This window comes from Oncorhynchus mykiss, chromosome 16 (genome assembly GCF_013265735.2).
Source record: "Oncorhynchus mykiss isolate Arlee chromosome 16, USDA_OmykA_1.1, whole genome shotgun sequence".
Taxonomy (NCBI): Eukaryota; Metazoa; Chordata; class Actinopteri; order Salmoniformes; family Salmonidae; genus Oncorhynchus; species Oncorhynchus mykiss.
In genome coordinates, this window is record NC_048580.1 from 54,489,818 (window position 1) to 54,510,644 (window position 20,827).

The 20,827-nt window shown below is 45.2% G+C and overlaps 1 protein-coding gene across 5 annotated transcripts in view; it reads left to right on the forward strand.

Moving 5' to 3' along the window:
- The window catches only part of LOC110492307 (helicase ARIP4), an 80,674-nt gene that overhangs the window by 17,019 nt on the left and 42,828 nt on the right, over positions 1-20,827 (forward strand). Inside the window, exon 1 of one of the 5 annotated variants that reach the window (XM_021566522.2) lies at positions 7,198-7,602. The exons of the other annotated variants lie outside the window; for them this stretch is intronic. Coding sequence (XP_021422197.2) covers positions 7,569-7,602 — 34 coding nt within the window. The 5' untranslated portion in view covers positions 7,198-7,568. Of the gene's footprint in view, positions 1-7,197; positions 7,603-20,827 lie in introns of those variants that run through there. 5 annotated transcript variants of the gene reach the window in all.

The window sequence follows — 20,827 nt, forward strand, 5'->3', positions numbered from 1 at the left end:
ACTTGAATGATAGTAAAGAAATGCTACTGATAATAACAGTGTAAAGGTAATAGGGAAGTATGCGGCAATTCCCCAGAACGATGACCGTGTACATTGGTCTGACCAATTACGGTAACCTCAAATTTCAAGACCGTCACAGCCATACCATCCTTAGTACACCACAACCAAGCAGTCCAACATGTGCTGTTGATACAGAATCTATCTGCGACAACTTGTCTGCCAGAGGCCATGGAAGATGGAGCACTACACACACAGGAAGCTTAATGTTGGTGCCGTGGTTAATACCCCGTCTGGTGCTCCCCCAATCCAGCCCAGTCACGGACCAGGATGTCCTGCTCCCAGGCAGACTAAATAACTTTTTTGCCCGCTTTGAGGACAATACAGTGCCACTGACACAGCCTGCAACGAAAACTTGCGGTCTCTCTTTCACTGCAGCCGAGGTGAGTAAGACATTTAAACGTGTTAACCCTCGCAAGGCTGCAGGCCCAGACGGCATCCCCAGCCGCGCCCTCAGAGCATGCGCAGACCAGCTGGCTGGTGTGTTTACGGACATATTCAATCAATCCTTATACCAGTCTGCTGTTCCCACATGCTTCAAGAGGGCCACCATTGTTCCTGTTCCCAAGAAAGCTAAGGTAACTGAGCTAAACGACTACCGCCCCGTAGCACTCACTTCCGTCATCATGAAGTGCTTTGAGAGACTAGTCAAGGACCATATCACCACCCTACCTGACACCCTAGACCCACTCCAATTTGCTTACCGCCCAAATAGGTCCACAGACGATGCAATCTCAACCACACTGCACACTGCCCTAACCCATCTGGACAAGAGGAATACCTATGTGAGAATGCTGTTCATTGACTACAGCTCGGCATTCAACACCATAGTACCCTCCAAGCTCGTCATCAAGCTCGAGACCCTGGGTCTCAACCCCGCCCTGTGCAACTGGGTACTGGACTTCCTGACGGGCCGCCCCCAGGTGGTGAGGGTAGGCAACAACATCTCCTCCCCGCTGATCCTCAACACTGGGGCCCCACAAGGGTGTGTTCTGAGCCCTCTCCTGTACTCCCTGTTCACCCACGACTGCGTGGCCACGCACGCCTCCAACTCAATCATCAAGTTTGCGGACGACACAACAGTGGTAGGCTTGATTACCAACAACGACGAGACGGCCTACAGGGAGGAGGTGAGGGCCCTCGGAGTGTGGTGTCAGGAAAATAACCTCACACTCAACGTCAACAAAACTAAGGAGATGATTGTGGACTTCAGGAAACAGCAGAGGGAACACCCCCCTATCCACATCGATGGAACAGTAGTGGAGAGGGTAGCAAGTTTTAAGTTCCTCGGCATACACATCACAGACACTGAATTGGTCCACTCACACAGACAGCATTGTGAAGAAGGCGCAGCAGCGCCTCTTCAACCTCAGGAGGCTGAAGAAATTTGGCTTGTCACCAAAAGCACTCACAAACTTCTACAGATGCACAATCGAGAGCATCCTGGTGGGCTGTATCACCGCCTGGTACAGCAACTGCTCCGCCCTCAACCGTAAGGCTCTCCAGAGGGTAGTGAGGTCTGCACAACGCATCACCGGGGGCAAACTACCTGCCCTCCAGGACACATACACCACCCGATGTCACAGGAAGGCCATAAAGATCATCAAGCACATCAACCACCCGAGCCACTGCCTGTTCACCCCGCTATCATCCAGAAGGCGAGGTCAGTACAGGTGCATCAAAGCTGGGACCGAGAGACTGAAAAACAGCTTCTATCTCAAGGCCATCAGACTGTTAAACAGCCACCACTAACATTGAGTGGCTGCTGCCAACACACTGACACTGACTCAACTCCAGCCACTTTAATAATGGGAATTGATGGGAAATGATGTAAATATATCACTAGCCACTTTAAACAATGCTACCTTATATAATGTTACTTCCCTACATTATTCATCTCATATGCATACGTATATACTGTACTCTATATCATCGACTGTATCCTTATGTAATACATGTATCACTAGCCACTTTAACTATGCCACTTTGTTTACATACTCATCTCATATGTATATACTGTACTCGATACCATCTACTGTATCTTGCCTATGCTGCTCCGTACCATCACTCATTCATATATCCTTATGTACATATTCTTTATCCCCTCACACTGTGTACAAGACAGTAGTTTTGGAATTGTTAGTTAGATTACTTGTTGGTTATTACTGCATTGTCGGAACTAGAAGCACAAGCATTTCGCTACACTCGCATTAACATCTGCTAACCATGTGTATGTGACAAATACATTTGATTTGATTTTGATTTTAATGCATAAGAACATTTGTGACTTAAATTGACATATTCATCTGGGCTCTGAAGTTTCTTTGGTGCTCGTTCTACCTCCCTCCCTATTTCCTCTCCCTCGGATAAGGGTCACAGACTGTCACCTATGCCACCTGCTCTGCGCTGTTTCTGTCGCCATAACAACTGGAGCCTGGACGCTCACTCTCTCCCCCTTTCTCTAAGTCGTGGGCGTACTTATATTCTCTTCCTCTCCCTGTCTTTTCTCTCCTCTACCAATCCTTTTGCTGCGATACCTTACCAACGCTCCCACAGGAAGTTCAGTTCCCACTTATCTTCTTTCTTTTCTTCCTCCCATCCCCCTCTCCCTCTGGTTCCCTTGTGCTGGTGTGAGAGCTCAGTCATGTAGCAGCAGCCCTATATATGAGGTGCTATGTTTGTGCCCTCCACCTTCCCTCTGTGCTGTGGCCCTCCACCTTCCCTCTGTGCTGTGGCCCTCCACCTTCCCTCTGTGCTGTGGCCCTCCACCTTCCCTCTGTGCTGTGGCCCTCCACCTTCCCTCTGTGCTGTGGCCCTCCACCCTCACTCTGTGTGTAGTTCAAAACAACACTAACAGCCGGATGGAGGCAGGGGGGAAAAGTATATTTGGGGTAGCAGCTGAGGTTAGACGGACAGAGAGGTGTCGTGCCATAAGCAAAGCATAGAGTGACTGACTGTGTGAAGCTGAGGGACAGACTGACATGCTGCAGGCAGGGAGAGAGACCAGGGGAAAGGCAGGCAGGGAGACATGCAAGGGGGCAGTCATGGATAGAGGCTACAGGTCGACCGATTAATCGGAATGGCCGATTTAATTAGGGCCGATTTTCAAGTTTTCATAACAATCGGAAATCTGTATTTTTGGGCGCCAATTTTGCCCTTTTAATTTTTTTTTTGACAACTTTATTTACCGAGGCAAGTCAGTTAAGAACACATTCTTATTTTCAATGACGGCCTAGGAACGGTGGGTTAACTGCCTTGTTCAGGGGCAGAATGACAGATTTTTACCTTGTCAGCTCAGGGATTCAATCTTGCAACTAGCTAGCATTAAACTTATCTTATAAAAAACAATCAATCATAATCACTAGTTAACTACACATGGTTGATGATATTACTAGTTTATCTAGCGTGTCCTGCGTTGCATATAATCATTGCGGTGCGCTGTTGCGAAAAAGGACTGTCGTTGCTCCGTGTACCTAACCATAAACATCAATGCCTTTCTTAAAATCAATACACACAAGTATATATTTTTAAACCTGCATATTTAGCTAAAAGAAAGGTTAGCAGGCAATATTAACCAGGTGAAATTGTGTCACTTCTCTTGCGTTCATTGTACGCAGTATATGCAACAGTTTGGGCCGCCTGGCTCATTGCGAACTAATTTGCCAGAATTGTACGTAATTATGACATAACATTGAAGGTTGTGCAATGTAACAGCAATATTTACACATAGGGATTCCACCCGTTTAGATAAAATACGAAACGGTTCCGTATTTGTTTTCAAAATGATAGTTTCCGGATTCGACCATATTAATGACCTGAGGCTCGTATTTCTGTGTGTTGTTATGTTATGATTTGATAGAGCAGTCTGACTGAGCGATGGTAGGCACCAGCAGGCTCGTAAGCATTCATTCAAACAGCACTTTCGTGTGTTTTGCCAGCAGCTCTTCGCAATGCTTCAAGCATTGCGCTGTTTATGATTTCAAGCCTATCAACTCCCGAGATTAGGCTGGTGTAACCGATGTGAAATGGTTAGCTAGTTAGCGGGGTGCGCGCTAATAGCATTTCAATCGTCACTCGCTCTGAGACTTGGAGTAGTTGTTCCCCTTGCTCTGCATGGGTAACTGTTGTTGATGTGTCCCTGGTTCAAGCCCAGGTAGGGGCGAGGAGAGGGATGGAAGCTATACTGTTACACTGGCAATACTAAAGTGCCTATAAGAACATCCAATAGTCAAAGGTATATGAAATACAAATGGTATAGAGAGAAATAGTCCTATAATTCCTATAACTACAACCTAAAACTTCTTACCTGGGAATATTGAAGACTCATGTTAAAAGGAACCACCAGCTTTCATATGTTATCATGTTCTGAACAAGGAACTTAAATGTTAGCTTTCTTACATGGCACATATTGCACTTTTACTTTCTTCTCCAACACTTTGTTTTTGCATTATTTAAACCAAACTGAACATGTTTCATTATTTATTTGAGGCTAAATTTATTTTATTGATGTATTATATTAAGTTAAAATAAGTGTTCATTCAGTATTGCTGTAATTGTCATTTATTATTAAAAATAAAATTTTAAAATCGGCTGATTTTAATCGGTATCGGCTTTTTTTGGTCCTCCAACTATCGGCGTTGAAAAATCATAATCTGTCGACCTCTAATCGAGGCAGGCAGGGAGAGGGGACGGAAAGGTGGCAGTCAGGGAGAGGGGTCGACAGGGTGGCAGGCAGGGTGGCAGTCCTGCATGCAGAGGAGGAAGGCAGGCAGGGAGAGAGGCAGACTGCAGGCGGACTGTATGGGGCGGGGGGGCAGACAGACATGCTGCAGGCAGAGAGAGGGGCCGACAGGGTGGCGGGTCGGCAGGGTAGCATGCAGGGGGAGAGGCAGAGGGGAGGAAGGTGGGCAGGGAGAGGCAGACAGGCAAAGGGGACTGTATGGGGCTCCCCACCCCCTGGTTCCTGTGAAGTGGCACAGAGCTGCAGCATGTGTCAGGGAACAACAGGAGCCATTAGTCAAAAATGTAGTTTGAAGAATAGTCAAGCTGAGAGCAGCTGAAAATAACCTGGAGACAAGACCAGGGGGAGGCTCTGTAGAAGGTCAAGGGTGTGTGTGCGAATGTGTGTTTTATGTATGTGAGACCATGGATATGCAGCCAGAAGTTCTAGTAGGTTTAAAGCACCTTGTTACAGCTCAGAGGGCCCAGGGCTGGTTCCTCTCCCCGGCAGAAGCTCCTGTTTCTGGGTCAAGTTGAGAGCTGTGTTTGTGACCTGGATATTTTGTGAGGGAGCAAAGGTGACGGGGGGGGGGGGGGGGTTCTTCAGTAAAGTCTGTCATTCAACGAGAGCCGACTAATTTTTTTGATTTAGTAATACTGCACCAAGCATCTTAGTTGGATGTAAAATTTCGTGACTAAAACATCATAATGAAAATGTGAAAATTAACTCATGAAGTCTGTCATTATCTTCGATTAATTCTGACTTTTGAGGAAGAGTATACTGGCTACGGTGTCTCAAAATTGACAAACAGGACTATTTCCAATTTTTTTTCTTTTCTTTTTTCCCCCCCAATTGTAGGTCTTTTTAAGGGAGTATGCGAGCACACTCGTTCGGCTAGCCGAGTTCAGTTCGGTTGGCGCCTAGGCCCTAGACGAAGCATGCTGACTCCTTAAGGCTGTCATTGTCAAGAAATAGCTGCTCCCCATCAAAGACAACACCTCTTTTAAGAGTTTGTGTGTTTTTTTTGTATGTGTTTTTTTTATGTGTATGTTTATGTGTGTATCTGTGTTGGTTGGTGGTAATAGCAGGGAAGTCTGTCTGTACAGCAGTAAACAAATCCAGCACATTGTTTTGCCCCTGCTTTTCTTTTGCTGTGTCACTCAACAGGAACGTTCTGATATGGATTTGAATGTTTATCAGTGTCAATTACCCAGTTCATGCCCCCTTTCATTTGCTGAGACTGTTTATGTAAACAGAAATGTGAGCTAAGAGACTTGAGAGAAGTAAAGGCATGTCTATGGAGATGTGGTAAAGTTGAGCATGGGAGAAATGGCCTACTCTTTGGGATGAGAGAAGCTAGCAATCTTTATAGGGCTGCTTCTACCTCTTCTTTCCCACCCTCTCTTGTTTCTAGCTCTTTCCTCCACAAGGGGAGGCTGGGGAGGGGATTGTAAAGATGTGTTTTTAGTGTGTGTGCAGCCTCCACGTGAGTGTTTGTAAAGTGATCTGGGTAAGGTGTGTGTTTGGAATGGTCCCGGGACCTGGCTCCACCACGTTGTTGAGCTCCCTCTCTTATTTTTTCCTCAATCCATCTGTTCCCTCTGTCCAAATGAACTCTTACCTCCATTACCTAAGGCAGCCTCACTGAGGAGGGGCCTGCTGACTTCATGGCGACATGGGTGTCAGTTGGTGGGGCGACTCTCCCGGTGGAAGGGGTGTTTGTGACGGCCAGACAGAGCTGGGCTGCTTTCAGCCACTCATTGTTTTATAATTGTCCCTTGTGGCTCTGCTTACAGAACCATGCTCTCAATACTCTGGAAGTCTGGGGAAGAGTGGAGCTGACATGGATACTCTGGCTTGGCAAGAGGACAGAGATGAGACCCATTCTAGAGTAGGAGGATATCATTGCTTATACAGAGAGGTCATGGGTAAAAGTGTCTAAACCTGTTTTGGGGGTTTGAGGTCTTGGCTAGGAGGAGGTGGAATCTTGAGTAAGGGGGAATTTCGCGTTAGCAGTAGCTGAATAGCCGTGGAGGGAGGTTTCATACATTTTATTGTATTGTCTAGTTTTGGTCCACTTTTTCTTTTTCTCTGTCTTTCCCTTCTCCATCCTTCAAGAGTGCATATGTTTAGACGTGACATGTCATTTATCATTTGGCCACATCATCTACCTACATGATGAAATATTTCCATTGCTACTGTCTTTCGAGCGCCCCTGCCTGCAGTCTCTCTCTCCCCTGTTTTACACGGCACACAGGCTGCTCGTTCTGCCCAGTCGGCATCTCTGCTCTTACTCTCCCTCTCTTCCGTAGGATAGTGGTGTGCGTACATAGACAGCCCCCCTGACGAGGCCCCCAGCTCCAGCATGAAAGGTTATGTAATGAGTTTTTAGTAGAGTTTCCTGGTTGTCAAGAGCCTGACTCGACTCATATTGCCGCTTAGGACAGGGATGATCTAGCGTACTGCCACTCACTCATCCTGTCAATCAGTTAGTAGGGGAAAAAAACTCCTCAGATAAACCGGTAACGCCAAAGACCAAAAGTAGAACAAGAAGCCAGGTTCTGCCTTACAGCTTGTAGGCAAAGACTTTTTTTCACTAGGAAGTGAGTTATTGAGTTTTCAGAGCAGACGGCGGTAGTCAGGCCACCTGTTCCCCCAGCCTCAGAGACCGGTAACAGAGAGAGTGAGAGAGACGACAGAGAGAAGCGGCAAGCGGGGGGGTAGCATCACCACGAAACACCCTCTACAAGCTTTTGGGACACTCCACACACCCCTCACGGAGATTCTAAGCATGCTGCTGCTGGAGGAGTCGGAGACCTTTGCAGGTAGGTGACCCCTGAACCCTGCTGGCACCCTGATCCTCCTTGGTGGGTGGGGAGTGCCACTGACTCTTGGGACAGCAGCGGGTGGGGGTGACGTGATGACTGAGGTGGACACTGAGGCTGAATCAAGGATTACCGGAGAAAGATGTATAAATTAACAATTTGTTGTTAGTGAGAAATCTGGATGATGATGAAGAACCAGGGTGTTTTACATTGTAGTGCAGAACCAGGGTGTTTTACATTGTAGTTTAGAACCAGGGTGTTTTACATTGTAGTTTAGAACCAGGGTGTTTTACATTGTAGTTTAGAACCAGGGTGTTTTACATTGTAGTTCAGAACCAGGGTGTTTTACATTGTAGTTCAGAACCAGGGTGTTTTACATTGTAGTTTAGAACCAGGGTGTTTTACATTGAAGTTTAGAACCAGGGTGTTTTACATTGTAGTTCAGAACCAGGGTGTTTTACATTGTAGTTTAGAACCAGGGTGTTTTACATTGTAGTTTAGAACCAGGGTGTTTTACATTGTAGTTTAGAACCAGGGTGTTTTACATTGTAGTTCAGAACCAGGGTGTTTTACATTGTAGTTTAGAACCAGGGTGTTTTACATCGTAGTTCAGAACCAGGGTGTTTTACATTGTAGTTCAGAACCAGGGTGTTTTACATTGTAGTTTAGAACCAGGGTGTTTTACATTGTAGTTCAGAACCAGGGTGTTTACATTGTAGTTCAGAACCATGGGTGTTTTACATTGTAGTGCAGAACCATGGGTGTTTTACATTGTAGTGCAGAACCGGGGTGTTTTACATTGTAGTGCAGAACCGGGGTGTTTTACATTGTAGTGCAGAACCGGGGTGTTGTTTTAATACATTGTAGGGCAGAACCGGGGTGTTGTTTTAATACATTGTAGGGCAGAACCGGGGTGTTGTTTTAATACATTGTAGTGCAGAACCGGGGTGTTGTTTTAATACATTGTAGTGCAGAACCGGGGTGTTGTTTTAATACATTGTAGTGCAGAACCGGGGTGTTGTTTTAATACATTGTAGTGCAGAACCCGGGTGTTGTTTTAATACATTGTAGTGCAGAACCCGGGTGTTGTTTTAATACATTGTAGTGCAGAACCGGGGTGTTGTTTTAATACATTGTAGTGCAGAACCGGGGTGTTGTTATACATTGTAGGGCAGAACCGGGGTGTTGTTTTAATACATTGTAGTGCAGAACCGGGGTGTTGTTTTAATACATTGTAGTGCAGAACCGGGGTGTTGTTTTAATACATTGTAGTGCAGAACCGGGGTGTTGTTTTAATACATTGTAGTGCAGAACCGGGGTGTTGTTTTACATTGTAGTGCAGAACCGGGGTGTTGTTTTTTTAATACATTGTAGTGCAGAACCGGGGTGTTGTTTTTTTAATACATTGTAGTGCAGAACCGGGGTGTTGTTTTACATTTGTCGATGATAACCAGGGTGTTTTACATTGTACTTACTGTCTGTGAATTTGAGTTGTTTTGCAACAGTGTTGTATAACGCTCCCTACTTATGCATCAGTTTGACACTAGCCATCCTTTCATTCAATCTGTTTCTCTCTCATTTGGTCTTTCACTCTTTCATGTTCTCTGTTAGGAGCGCTCAGATGTTTTATTTGATGTGGGGGCTCTTTGACCGTTTCTACGGTAACCTAAACAGGTGGCAGTGGGAGGATTTAGTGTTCGATGAAACGGTACTAGTCAGTCTGAATGGGTGCAGCACAAGGAACAACATATGGTCAACTACAACAACAAACATGTATTTATATACTATAGAGCACATCACATGAGGGATGTGGTTACCTTCTTCTAAGATTGTGATTTACTGGTAGCCTGTGTTTGTCTCCTTTCTTATTGTTTCTGTCCATTCCTCTGGTTGTGGTAGTTGATTGGGTTGACAGTTATGTTGTGATCAGTGTGGCCACCTCTAATGGGCATGGGGGAGTTGTCTATGTCGACCACATTACCTTTTTATATTGTACTCATTTAGCACAGTGTTTCTTGAACTCGGTCCTGGCGCCCGGATCATCAAGCTTGGATTATTTGAATCAGCTGAGTAGTGCTAGGGCAAAAACCATACGTGGACCCAGGGGGGAAACCATGTTTTAGCAGACCTCAACCCTAATTGCTCCTGTAAGTATCTCTGGATAAGTGCCTTGCTGAGATTTTTCAGCTAGTTGTCTCGGGGACTTGAACCGGCAACCTTTTGGTTACTTTCCCAACGCTCTTAACTGCTAGACTACCAGCTGCCTGGTTAACAACTCTGTCACGATCACACTTTGTAGAACGCTCTGACAATGTCCCCAACATGTGATCTGCTGAACAGAGATCCTAGGATGTGTCCTGATGATTCTAAGGTGTCACTACACCTGTCTACCCTACAATGCCAAAACATGTCATTTAACACCTCTGCATTAACATGCTTGCATCCAAGATGAGCTGTATAATAGTGTGAGCAACAGATTCAGATTTCCCATGTTTTAAGTGAACCCTTAGCATGGTGGTGTTTTCAGAGACAAGCCCCCCTCCCCAGTCAGAGTGGAGTGTTAGTCACACAACATGAGGTGTTATTGTTATAGAAGCACCCTCCCTGCCTTCTGCTGACCCGGGTCATGGTAATCTCTCCAGTCTGAGAGATACTGGCCAAGTATATCACTAGATCAGTCTCCGAACACTGGGGGTCGCACAGCCACGCGGCCACCCCCCTCAACGCTCCACTAACACTCATCCTGTCCCTGTTCAACAGGGCTGTCAGGCTAGTTATGCAAGTCGTGTCCTCCTCTCCTATCCTCTGCAAGTCGTGTCCTCCTCTCCTATCCTCTGCAAGTCGTGTCCTCCTCTCCTATCCTCTGCAAGTCGTGTCCTCCTCTCCTATCCTCTGCAAGTCGTGTCCTCCTCTCCTATCCTCTGCAAGTCGTGTCCTCCTCTCCTATCCTCTGCAAGTCGTGTCCTCCTCTCCTATCCTCTGCAAGTCGTGTCCTCCTCTCCTATCCTCTGCAAGTCGTGTCCTCCTCTCCTATCCTCTGCAAGTCGTGTCCTCCTCTCCTATCCTCTGCAAGTCGTGTCCTCCTCTCCTATCCTCTGCAAGACGTGTCCTCCTCTCCTATCCTCTGCAAGACGTGTCCTCCTCTCCTATCCTCTGCAAGACGTGTCCTCCTCTCCTATCCTCTGCAAGACGTGTCCTCCTCTCCTATCCTCTGCAAGTCGTGTCCTCCTCTCCTATCCTCTGCAAGTCGTGTCCTCCTCTCCTATCCTCTGCAAGACGTGTCCTCCTCTCCTATCCTCTGCAAGTCGTGTCCTCCTCTCCTATCCTCTGCAAGACGTGTCCTCCTCTCCTATCCTCTGCAAGTCGTGTCCTCCTCTCCTATCCTCTGCAAGTCGTGTCCTCCTCTCCTATCCTCTGCAAGTCGTGTCCTCCTCTCCTATCCTCTGCAAGACGTGCCCTTTGTTTTATTTATTCCACAATTCGTTTCAATTTTTTCGGAATTCATTGTTTTTTGCAGAATAGCTTTGTTTTTCAGATTTTGCTTTGTCTATTTCTAGATAGGGGACTGATCAAGTTGACTGAGATGTTTACATGGAAACTGATGAGCAGCTGTCTGCCTCAGGTTGTTTCCCGTGTAAGCCATTGTAAAACACAACCGCTGTAAAACTACTTTTCTGGGGTTGAAACACACACACAGACTTAGAATAGCCTGTTCTAGGGGAAGGGCTGCCATACATTGTTGATGGGAACAGACTATATGGTTTTGTTTGTGAATGTACATTGTAGGAATTAAAGTCTGTTCTGTGGGTAGTTTATGTGATTGGGCGTGTACTTCATTAGGTGTGCGGTTCTTGGGCTTGTGTAACAGCCAGAGGCTGCCGTTACATAAGTGTCCCTCTGCCTGAGTCCATGCTCATTGTGCTGTTGGTGTGTGTGTCAACAGGGGGTAGAAAATAGAGGCAAAATGTGTCATCTTATTGGGCTAACTTGCCACGGGGGGGTGGGGACAAACTAACCATTGAGCTCATAGATTTCAACACAGTCAATTGACCCCTTAGTTATCCTTTATTCACGGCTGCAGTACTAAGACTTCTTTGGGTTGGCACATTGACCTCTCGCACATCGAATTTACACAGGAACCTTAATATTACGTTGGCAAGTGCTGATTGTGTCTTTGTAAATAATCTGCTCTGGCTCACATGGTCTGTGTGTAATGTATACCCACTTGCGAAAGGTTAATCAAGCTTATTACAACTCCTGGTCAATGGTACTGGTAAATATTTTGTCCTGAGGTGAACCTCTGTGAAAGGTGACCTGAAGTCGCCCAGTGAACACGTGTTGCTGCTGTGATGCTGAGCGTAGGGGCTTCTCTGCTTTTCGTACACTGGACTGAGAGTTCTATAATCTCCTTACTGATGTAGATGAAGAGAGGGAGACCACTTCACTAGTGTGTTTTTTTTAGTGGGCCAGTGGCTCGCTCACCCTTTTGGATGTCTTCTTTTGGGCTCCTAGTGGATCTAAGGCCCTCAATCAGAAGCACTGTGTTTGTTTCTCCGATTCTGGCTCAGTGGCTTGTGGGATTTGTGGAATTAGTCATTCTAATTATGTGGTTTGATTTCCCACCTCGCTCTGGTAAATGTTTTGGTATGGCTGCCTGGGCGTGTTCTGGATTAGGTTCAGTTGGCGCAGTCCTGCACCTGCCTGCAGACCTGTTGTGTAACTCCGTGGGTCAGAGCGAGCTTCAGCAGCACTGTATGAAGTAGGAACATGACATACACACATATAGGCCAGGCTGCCAGGAAACGGGGCCTCTGAAACATTACACTCATGTGATTCATGGACCTGGATCAGACTTGGCACCAGTGTTGCATGTCCACTCCACTCAGATGACATGGATTCTGAGAGCTTTGAACGTTGTTTCTCAGCTGAGTCCTCACATATTTGATCTATACCAATACCAACATTCAGTGTCTTGATGGTTGTTTGACGCGTTGATTCAGGTGTGCTAGTGGTTGAATAGGTCAAGTTGGCAATGTGAAACGACTGGGTTAAGAAACGCTGGGTTAGAAAGTGCATTGGAGAAGAGGAAGTAACTTAACTCTTTCCAGATAATTCATTGTCTTAGTGACACATGGAGACTGTTGTTGTTGTTGTTTACCAGTCAGTTCCTCTTCCTCTTGTTGTCATGGCGCCCCCTGGTATTCATCAGGGCACATCGCCTGTTGGTAATTGTCGGTCTGGTAATTGTCGGTCTTTGATAATCAGCACTACGCAAATGCCGATTCTCTGCCGTAGGAACGGTGTGACTTTAGCTAAGCACTGCCTGTAAAGCAGCGTTCCATAAACGACCAGGGTAACATCAGAAAGCCACAGGGTTACACAAAGTGAAAGCGCCCCCCCATCCTCTACCCTACACCTCTCTCATCCAAGATACCCCAGAAGAAGCAGTCGGGGAGGGGGGGAGGAGAAGCGCTGCTTATGTAAATGTCAGGCTCCTTCAGGAAGCACAGTATACATACAAGTTGTGATTGTGAAAGAGTAGGATGTGAAAACATGGACTGCACTTTCCATGCTTCTGGAATGAATTAGGACAGGAAGTTGATGGGTAGTCAATGTGTCATCGCTGTGGTGGCCTTTGTGTGTTTCCCAGGCTTATGTAAAATAGTCTTTGTTGTGAGTATTCCTACAGTGTTGCATGGAGGCCAACTCCCCTTTATCTCACTGGCTATTATGATTGGACGACTGCCATGGCTTGCTGTGTGTAAAGTGTCGTTGCCACAGAGTTAGTCCACTCCCTATCTGAGAGAGAGTTGTTGTTTTTTTCATTTTTTATTATTCACTACCAATCGGAAGGAGTTTTTGTTTTCCGAAGTCCTATCTTTGGTGAATGGAACCTAATTGTGTCCCCACTGTCTAGTGGAATGGTGCTGATGTCCTCAACTCGCCTGGTCAGAGGCACCTATAACAGTAGAAATCCATGATCGCTTGACGATATACACTCCGTTGCCAGTTTTAGGTACACACATCTAGTACAAGGTCGGACCTTCCTTATCCCCGGAACACCCTGAATTCTTCAGGGCATTGATTCTACAAGGTGTCAGAAATATAACACTGGGATGTTGGTCCATGCTGACGCGATGGAATCAGGCAATTGCTGCAGATACAAGTCTGCTAGGTAAAGCCCCGCCTTATCTCAGCTCACTGGTCACCATAGCAGCACCCACTCGTAGCACGCGCTCCAGCAGGTATATCTCACTGGTCACCCCCAAAGCGAATTCCTCCTTTGGTCGTCTTTCCTTCCAGTTCTCTGCTGCCCATGACTGGAACGGATTGCAAAAATCTCTGAAGCTGGAGACTCACATCTCCCTCACTAGCTTTAAGCACCAGCTGTCAGAGCAGTTTACAGATCACTGCACCTGTACTTAGCCTGTACTTAGCCTATCTGTAAACAGCCCATCTATCTACCTACCTCATCCCCATACTGGTATTTATTTATTTTGCTCCTTTGCACCCCAGTATCTCTACCTGCACATTCATCTTCTGCCGATCTACCATTCCAGTGTTTAATTGTAATTACTTTGCCACCATGGCCTATTTATTTCCTTAACTTACCTCATTTGCACTCACTGTATATAGACTTTTTGTTTTCTTTTGTTCTACTGTATTATTGACTGTATGTTTTGTTTATTCCATGTGTAACTCTGTGTTGTTGTATGTGTCGAATTGCTACGCTTTATCTTGGCCAGGTCGCAGTTGCAAATGAGAACTTGTTCTCAACTAGCCTCCCTGGTTAAATAAAGGTGAAATAAAATTAAAGATTGGACGGCGGTACATTCATACTGCAAACAGCCCGTTCCATCTCATCCCAAAGATGCTCTTTTCGGATTGACCAGCAACAATGTTCAGATGTGCTGTGGCGTTCAATCGTTGCTCAGTTTGTACAAAGGGACTTATCTTGTGCCAGAAAAACATTCCTCACACCAGTACACCACTGCGACCAGCGTGCACTGTTGACACCAGGCAGGATGGGGCCATGGACTCATACTGCTTATGTCCAACCCTGACTTTGCCATCAACATGACGCAGCAGGAACCGGGATCCTTTGCACCAGGCAATGTTTTTTCCACTCCTCAATTGTCCAGTGTTGGTGATCTCATTCCAACTGGAGTCGCTTCTCTTTGTTTTTAGCTGATATGAGTGTAACCCGGTGTGGTCGTTTGTTCCAATACCCCATCCGTGACAAGGATATATCTTTTAAATGTTTTTATTGAATATCCGAAACATACAATATACTTGCAGTGAAGCCGCTCAACAATTACATCATATCAGTCATCCAACAGACTCTCATTTAGAGGGACACACAGAAGCATCCAGGGTCAATGCCCTGCTCAAGGGCACGTTGACAGATCTCCCACCAGGCCAAAAAACGTGAACCCGAACCCTCCAAGATGCCCCCACAGTTCCCCAATAGCTGGACAACTAAAATCATAACAGCAATGCCAACTGTATATGTTTGTGTGCATGTCTGGCGCTATTACATGTATGTGTGTGTTCTTGTATGCGTTTATTTGAATGAGAGGGAGTGTGTGTGTGTGTGTGTGCACACACCTGCACTGCATCAGCCTCAGGCAAACTGGCATTGACTGTAAAAACACTGCCCCTCAGTGTTTATTTATTTTTATTTTACCTTTTATTTAACTAGGCAAGTCCATTAAGAACAAATTCTTATTTTCAATGTTGGCCTACCGGGAGCAATGGGTTTAACTGCCTGTTCAGGGGCAGAATGACAGATTTGTACACTGTAAGCTCAGGGATTTGTACTTGCAACCTTTCGGTTACTAGTCCAACGCTCTAACCACTAGGCTACCCTGCTGCCCCAGTGTCATTCAAACATACTTTTTATTATGTTTTATTTTTACTTTATTTTTTACTTTTATCTTTGACCATCATTCTATCTCTCGCACAGCAACTCCACTCCCACTTGTCTCCAATTCCACATCCCAACCCTCAGTTTCCCTCAGCCCATCCCATCTATCTCTGCTACGACCACATCGGGTTTCTACGCAACACATATCTTTCAACTATGCTGTGATGTTTACCGTACCATTTCAATCTATCTAATCGAATAGAATCCAGATTGCGAGTTGAAGATAAATACTTTTACTTAGAGTATTAGTAAATGACTAACCCGGTCTCTCCAGATCTCCTAACAGTACTATTTCTAGGGTAAATTTTAGATCAATGCTATGCATTTTCAGCCATTCCTGAACCTGAGACCAGAAACAGGCTACCTGAGGGCAATACCAAAATAAATGGTCTATTGATTCTGTATCCTCACAACAAAATCTGCAGATCTTCAATGATTTTATGCCCCAAATATTCAACATGTTGTTGGTGGCAAGAATTCTATATAATAATGTTAGCTAAATATCACAAAGTTTTAAATCTTGCGTTATATCAACTCATACACCCTGTACCATGGAATCGGTACATAAAAATCTCTTCCCAACTATTTTGCAATCTGTATGGCACAGTTATCAACACCCTGGTCCTCCAAATTAAACTGGTATACTTTCCTATTTATGCTATTTTTATTCCTCCACCAGTTTTGATCCTTTATATTGTGGAAACAGACCAGCTCCCTGCCGCCTCCATTTTTCAGGTAATGCTGTAATAAATTGGTTGTACTCATGGATTGAGCAGACCTTCCTGTACAATTCTAATAACTCTGAAGGACATAACTCTACCATTCCAATTTACAGTATCGTTTAAAGAACAAATACCCTTTTCAAACATCTTTCCCATAAATACAGGTATTTTATCAACCAGCACATTTGAGTTCAGCCATAATATTTGTATCTTTTCAGGGGATTGAAATTGAAATTGTAGCCAGCTCTAAAATGTTTGTTTGAAAAAGAGTGACTTTTTTTAAGTATAATTTTCATTTAATTGTGCAATCTGCACAAAGCCAAAAAGGCAATTTTTAAACAATGGATGAGCTTTTCTTAGTAATGTAAAACTTTTGAATAAGTAGAGGTTTAGTGGTTTTATATTTAATAACCTCAACCCACCCAATTTATATGCATGATATAGATAGGCACGCTTTATTTTGTCTGGTTTAGCATCCCAGATAAAGCAAAATATTTTTTGCTCATATGATTTGAAAAACTAATCATCAGGAGTAAGCAGCACCATAAGTAAGTGAGTAAACTGAGATATGATTAAGGAGTTAATCAGGGCAATTTTTCCATAAATATACCTCTCCATGGTTGCAGGATCTATTTCTATTGAAATTCATTGTGGCAAGCTTATTTATCTCTTTTGGGATATGAATACCAAGTATGTCTACTTCACCATCAGCCCACTTAATAGGTAAACTGCAGGGTAATGTAAAAGTTATATTTTTTTAAAGAACCAATACGTAATTTTTAATCTTATCATAATTAGGTTTTAGTCCAGAGAGTACAGAAAAGTTATCTAGTTCTTTAATGAGACATTGCAGGGATCTAGCATGCAGACTTAATATAAAACTTGTCATCGGCATACATGGACACCGTTTGTTTTTAAACCTTGGATTTCTAATCCTCTAATGTTATTGGATCTGATTTTAATAGCTAGCATTTCGATGGCCATAACAAATAGATATGGTGACAGAGGACAGCCTTGTTTAACTCCTCTTGACAATTCAAAACTCTGAGAAGTAGCCGTTATTTACTATTTTACACCTGGTGTTGCTATACATTATTTTGACCCGTTTTATAAGAGAATCACTGAAATTGAAAAAATCCAGGCATTTATAAATAAAATCCAGTCTTACTTTATCAAATGCCTTTTCAAAATCCAATATAAATACCAGGCCTGGCTTCTTAGATGTTTCATGATCTATTATTTCTAGTAGTTATAGTATATTATCCCCAATGTATCGTCCATGTAAAAAACAGTCTGATGAGGATGAACAATACCTGGTAAAAACCTTTTTAGTTCTGAGTGCTATGTATTTCACTAGTATTTTTGCATCACAACATTGAAGTGTAAGGGGCCTCCAGTTTTTTAGATGTACTGGGTCTTTATATATGCTGTCTGGATCTTGTTTTTAATAAGATAAATCAGACCTTCCTGCTGAGTACCTGATAGACTCCCATTTCTATAGGAGTAGTTAAAACAATCTAACAATGGAGCTTTTAGTATATCAAAAAAGGCTTGATATACCTCTACCGGTATGCCATCAAGCCCTGGGGTTTTTCCAGACTGAAAGGATTTAATAGCCTAAAAGTTCTTCCTCTAATTTGGCTTTCTCGCTAGTCTTTTCTGTACATTTGTTAATTTTCTATTTTTTCTATCATTTGGAAAGAATAACTTACCCCAAACAATAAGGGGATTTGCTGAACCTATATTCTACTGGAAAAACTCAGTTATAAATGATTTTGTCTTAGTTAAAAATAAGTTGTCCTCCAGTAAACTTTGATTAAATTTCCAATATACCCGTCCACGTGGAAAATCTCAAAGTTATGTGAATGCCAATTAGATGATGATCCGATCGCATTCTGTCTCCTATTAAAACTTTTTGATGCAAGAGAGAGAGAGAGAGAGATAAGAAAGTAGTCAAGACGACTAGCTTGATTAGGTCTCCTCCATGTATATCTCACTAGGTTGGGATTTTTTAGTCTCCAAATATCCAGTGTTTCTAATGTGTCCATAATATTTGCGATTTCCTTAAGGGCACGGTGATAGTGTCATGTACTGTCATGTTGTGTCTTGTTTCTGTCCTTTCCCTTCACCCTGTCTCCCTCTGCTGGTCGTTGTTAGGTTACCTTTTCTCCCCCTCTTTTCCCCAGCTGTGCCTTGTCTCCTCCTAACTACCTCGTTCACCCCTTTTCCCACCTGTTCCCTTTTTCCCTCTGATTAGGTCCCTATATCTCTCTCTGTTTCTGCTCCTGTCTTTGTCGGATTCTTGTTTGTGTTGTTCATGCCTGAACCAGACTATCGTCATGTTTGCTGCAACCTTGTCCTGTCCTGTCGGAACCTGCCGGTCCATCTGAGCCTACGTTTTGTTTTGTTATTAAAGAAGCTCTGTTTACGTTAATTCGCTTTTGGGTCCTCATTCACGCACCGTAACAGAAGAATCCGACCAAGAATGGACCCAGCGACTTCGGATCCTCTCCACTCAGCCGTCGAGATCCAGGGAGCGATGCTAGGCAGACACAAGCAGGAATTGTCTGCTGCTCGGCATGCCGTTGAGACCCTGGCCACCCAAGTCTCCAACCTCACAGAACAGGTTCACCATCTCCGCCTCGATCCACCGGCCACTTCCAGGGCTTTCGAATCTCCGGAGCCCAGAATCAATAACCCGCCGTGTTACTCTGGGGAGCCCACTGAATGCCGCTCGTTCCTCACCCAGTGTGATATTGTGTTTTCTCTCCAGCCCAACACTTACTCCAGGAGCACTGCTCGTGTCGCCTACGTCATATCTCTCCTTACTGGACGGGCTCGTGAGTGGGGCACGGCAATCTGGGAGGCAAGGGCTGAGTGTACTAACCAGTATCAGGACTTTAAGGAGGAGATGATACGGGTTTTTGATCGATCTGTTTTTGGGGAGGAGGCTTCCAGGGCCCTGTCTTCCCTATGTCAGGGTAATCGATCCATAACAGACTACTCTATTGAGTTTCGCACTCTTGCTGCCTCCAGTGGCTGGAACGAGCCGGCTTTGCTCGCTCGTTTTCTGGAGGGTCTCCGCGCAGAGGTAAAGGATGAGATTCTCTCCCGGGAGGTTCCTTCCAGCGTGGATTCCTTGATTGAACTCGCTATTCGCATTGAGCGACGGGTTGATCTTCGTCACCGAGCTCGTGGAAAGGAGCTCGCGTTCTCCGTTGCCCCCCTCTCCGCATCACTACCATCTTCCTCTGCCGGCTCGGGTGCTGAGCCTATGCAGCTGGGAGGTATCCGCATCTCGACTAAGGAGAGGGAACGGAGAATCACCAACCGCCTCTGTCTCTATTGCGGTTCTGCTGGTCATTTTGTCACTTCATGTCCAGTAAAAGCCAGAGCTCATCAGTAAGCGGAGGGCTACTGGTGAGCGCTACTACTCCTGTCTCTCCTTCAAGATCCTGCACTACCTTGTCGGTCCATCTACGCTGGACCGGTTCGTCAGCTTCCTGCAGTGCCTTAATAGACTCTGGGGCGGAGGGCTGTTTTATGGACGAGACCTGGGCTCGGGAACATGACATTCCTCTCAGACAGTTAAGGGAGTCCACGGCCTTGTTCGCCCTGGATGGTAGTCCTCTCCCCAGGATTCAGCGTGAGACGCTACCTTTAACCCTCACTGTTTCTGGTAATCATAGCGAAACCATTTCTTTTTTAATTTTTCGTTCACCTTTTACACCTGTTGTTTTGGGCCATCCCTGGCTAGTTTGTCATAATCCTTCCATTAATTGGTCTAGTAATTCTATCCTCTCCTGGAACGTCTCTTGTCATGTGAAATGTTTAATGTCTGCTATCCCTCCTGTTTCCTCTGTCTCTTCTTCACAGGAGGAGCCTGGTGATTTGACAGGGGTGCCGGAGGAATATCACGATCTGCGCACGGTGTTCAGTCGGTCCAGGGCCACCTCTCTTCCTCCACACCGGTCGTATGATTGTAGTATTGATCTCCTTCCGGGAACCACTCCCCCCGGGGTAGACTATACTCTCTGTCGGCTCCCGAACGTAAGGCTCTCGAAGATTATTTGTCTGTAGCTCTTGCCGCCGGTACCATAGTCCCCTCCTCCTCTCCCGCCGGAGCGGGGTTTTTTTTTGTTAAGAAGAAGGACGGGTCCCTGCGCCCCTGCATAGATTATCGAGGGCTGAATGACATAACAGTGAAGAATCGTTATCCGCTTCCTCTTATGTCTTCAGCCTTCGAGATCCTGCAGGGAGCCAGGTTTTTCACTAAGTTGGACCTTTGTAACGCTTACCATCTCGTGCGCATCAGGGAGGGGGACGAGTGGAAGACGGCGTTTAACACTCCGTTAGGGCACTTTGAATACCGGGTTCTTCCTTTCGGCCTCGCTAACGCTCCAGCTGTCTTTCAGGCATTAGTCAATGATGTCCTGAGTTTTTCACTAAGTTGGACCTTTGTAACGCTTACCATCTCGTGCGCATCAGGGAGGGGGACGAGTGGAAGACGGCGTTTAACACTCCGTTAGGGCACTTTGAATACCGGGTTCTTCCTTTCGGCCTCGCTAACGCTCCA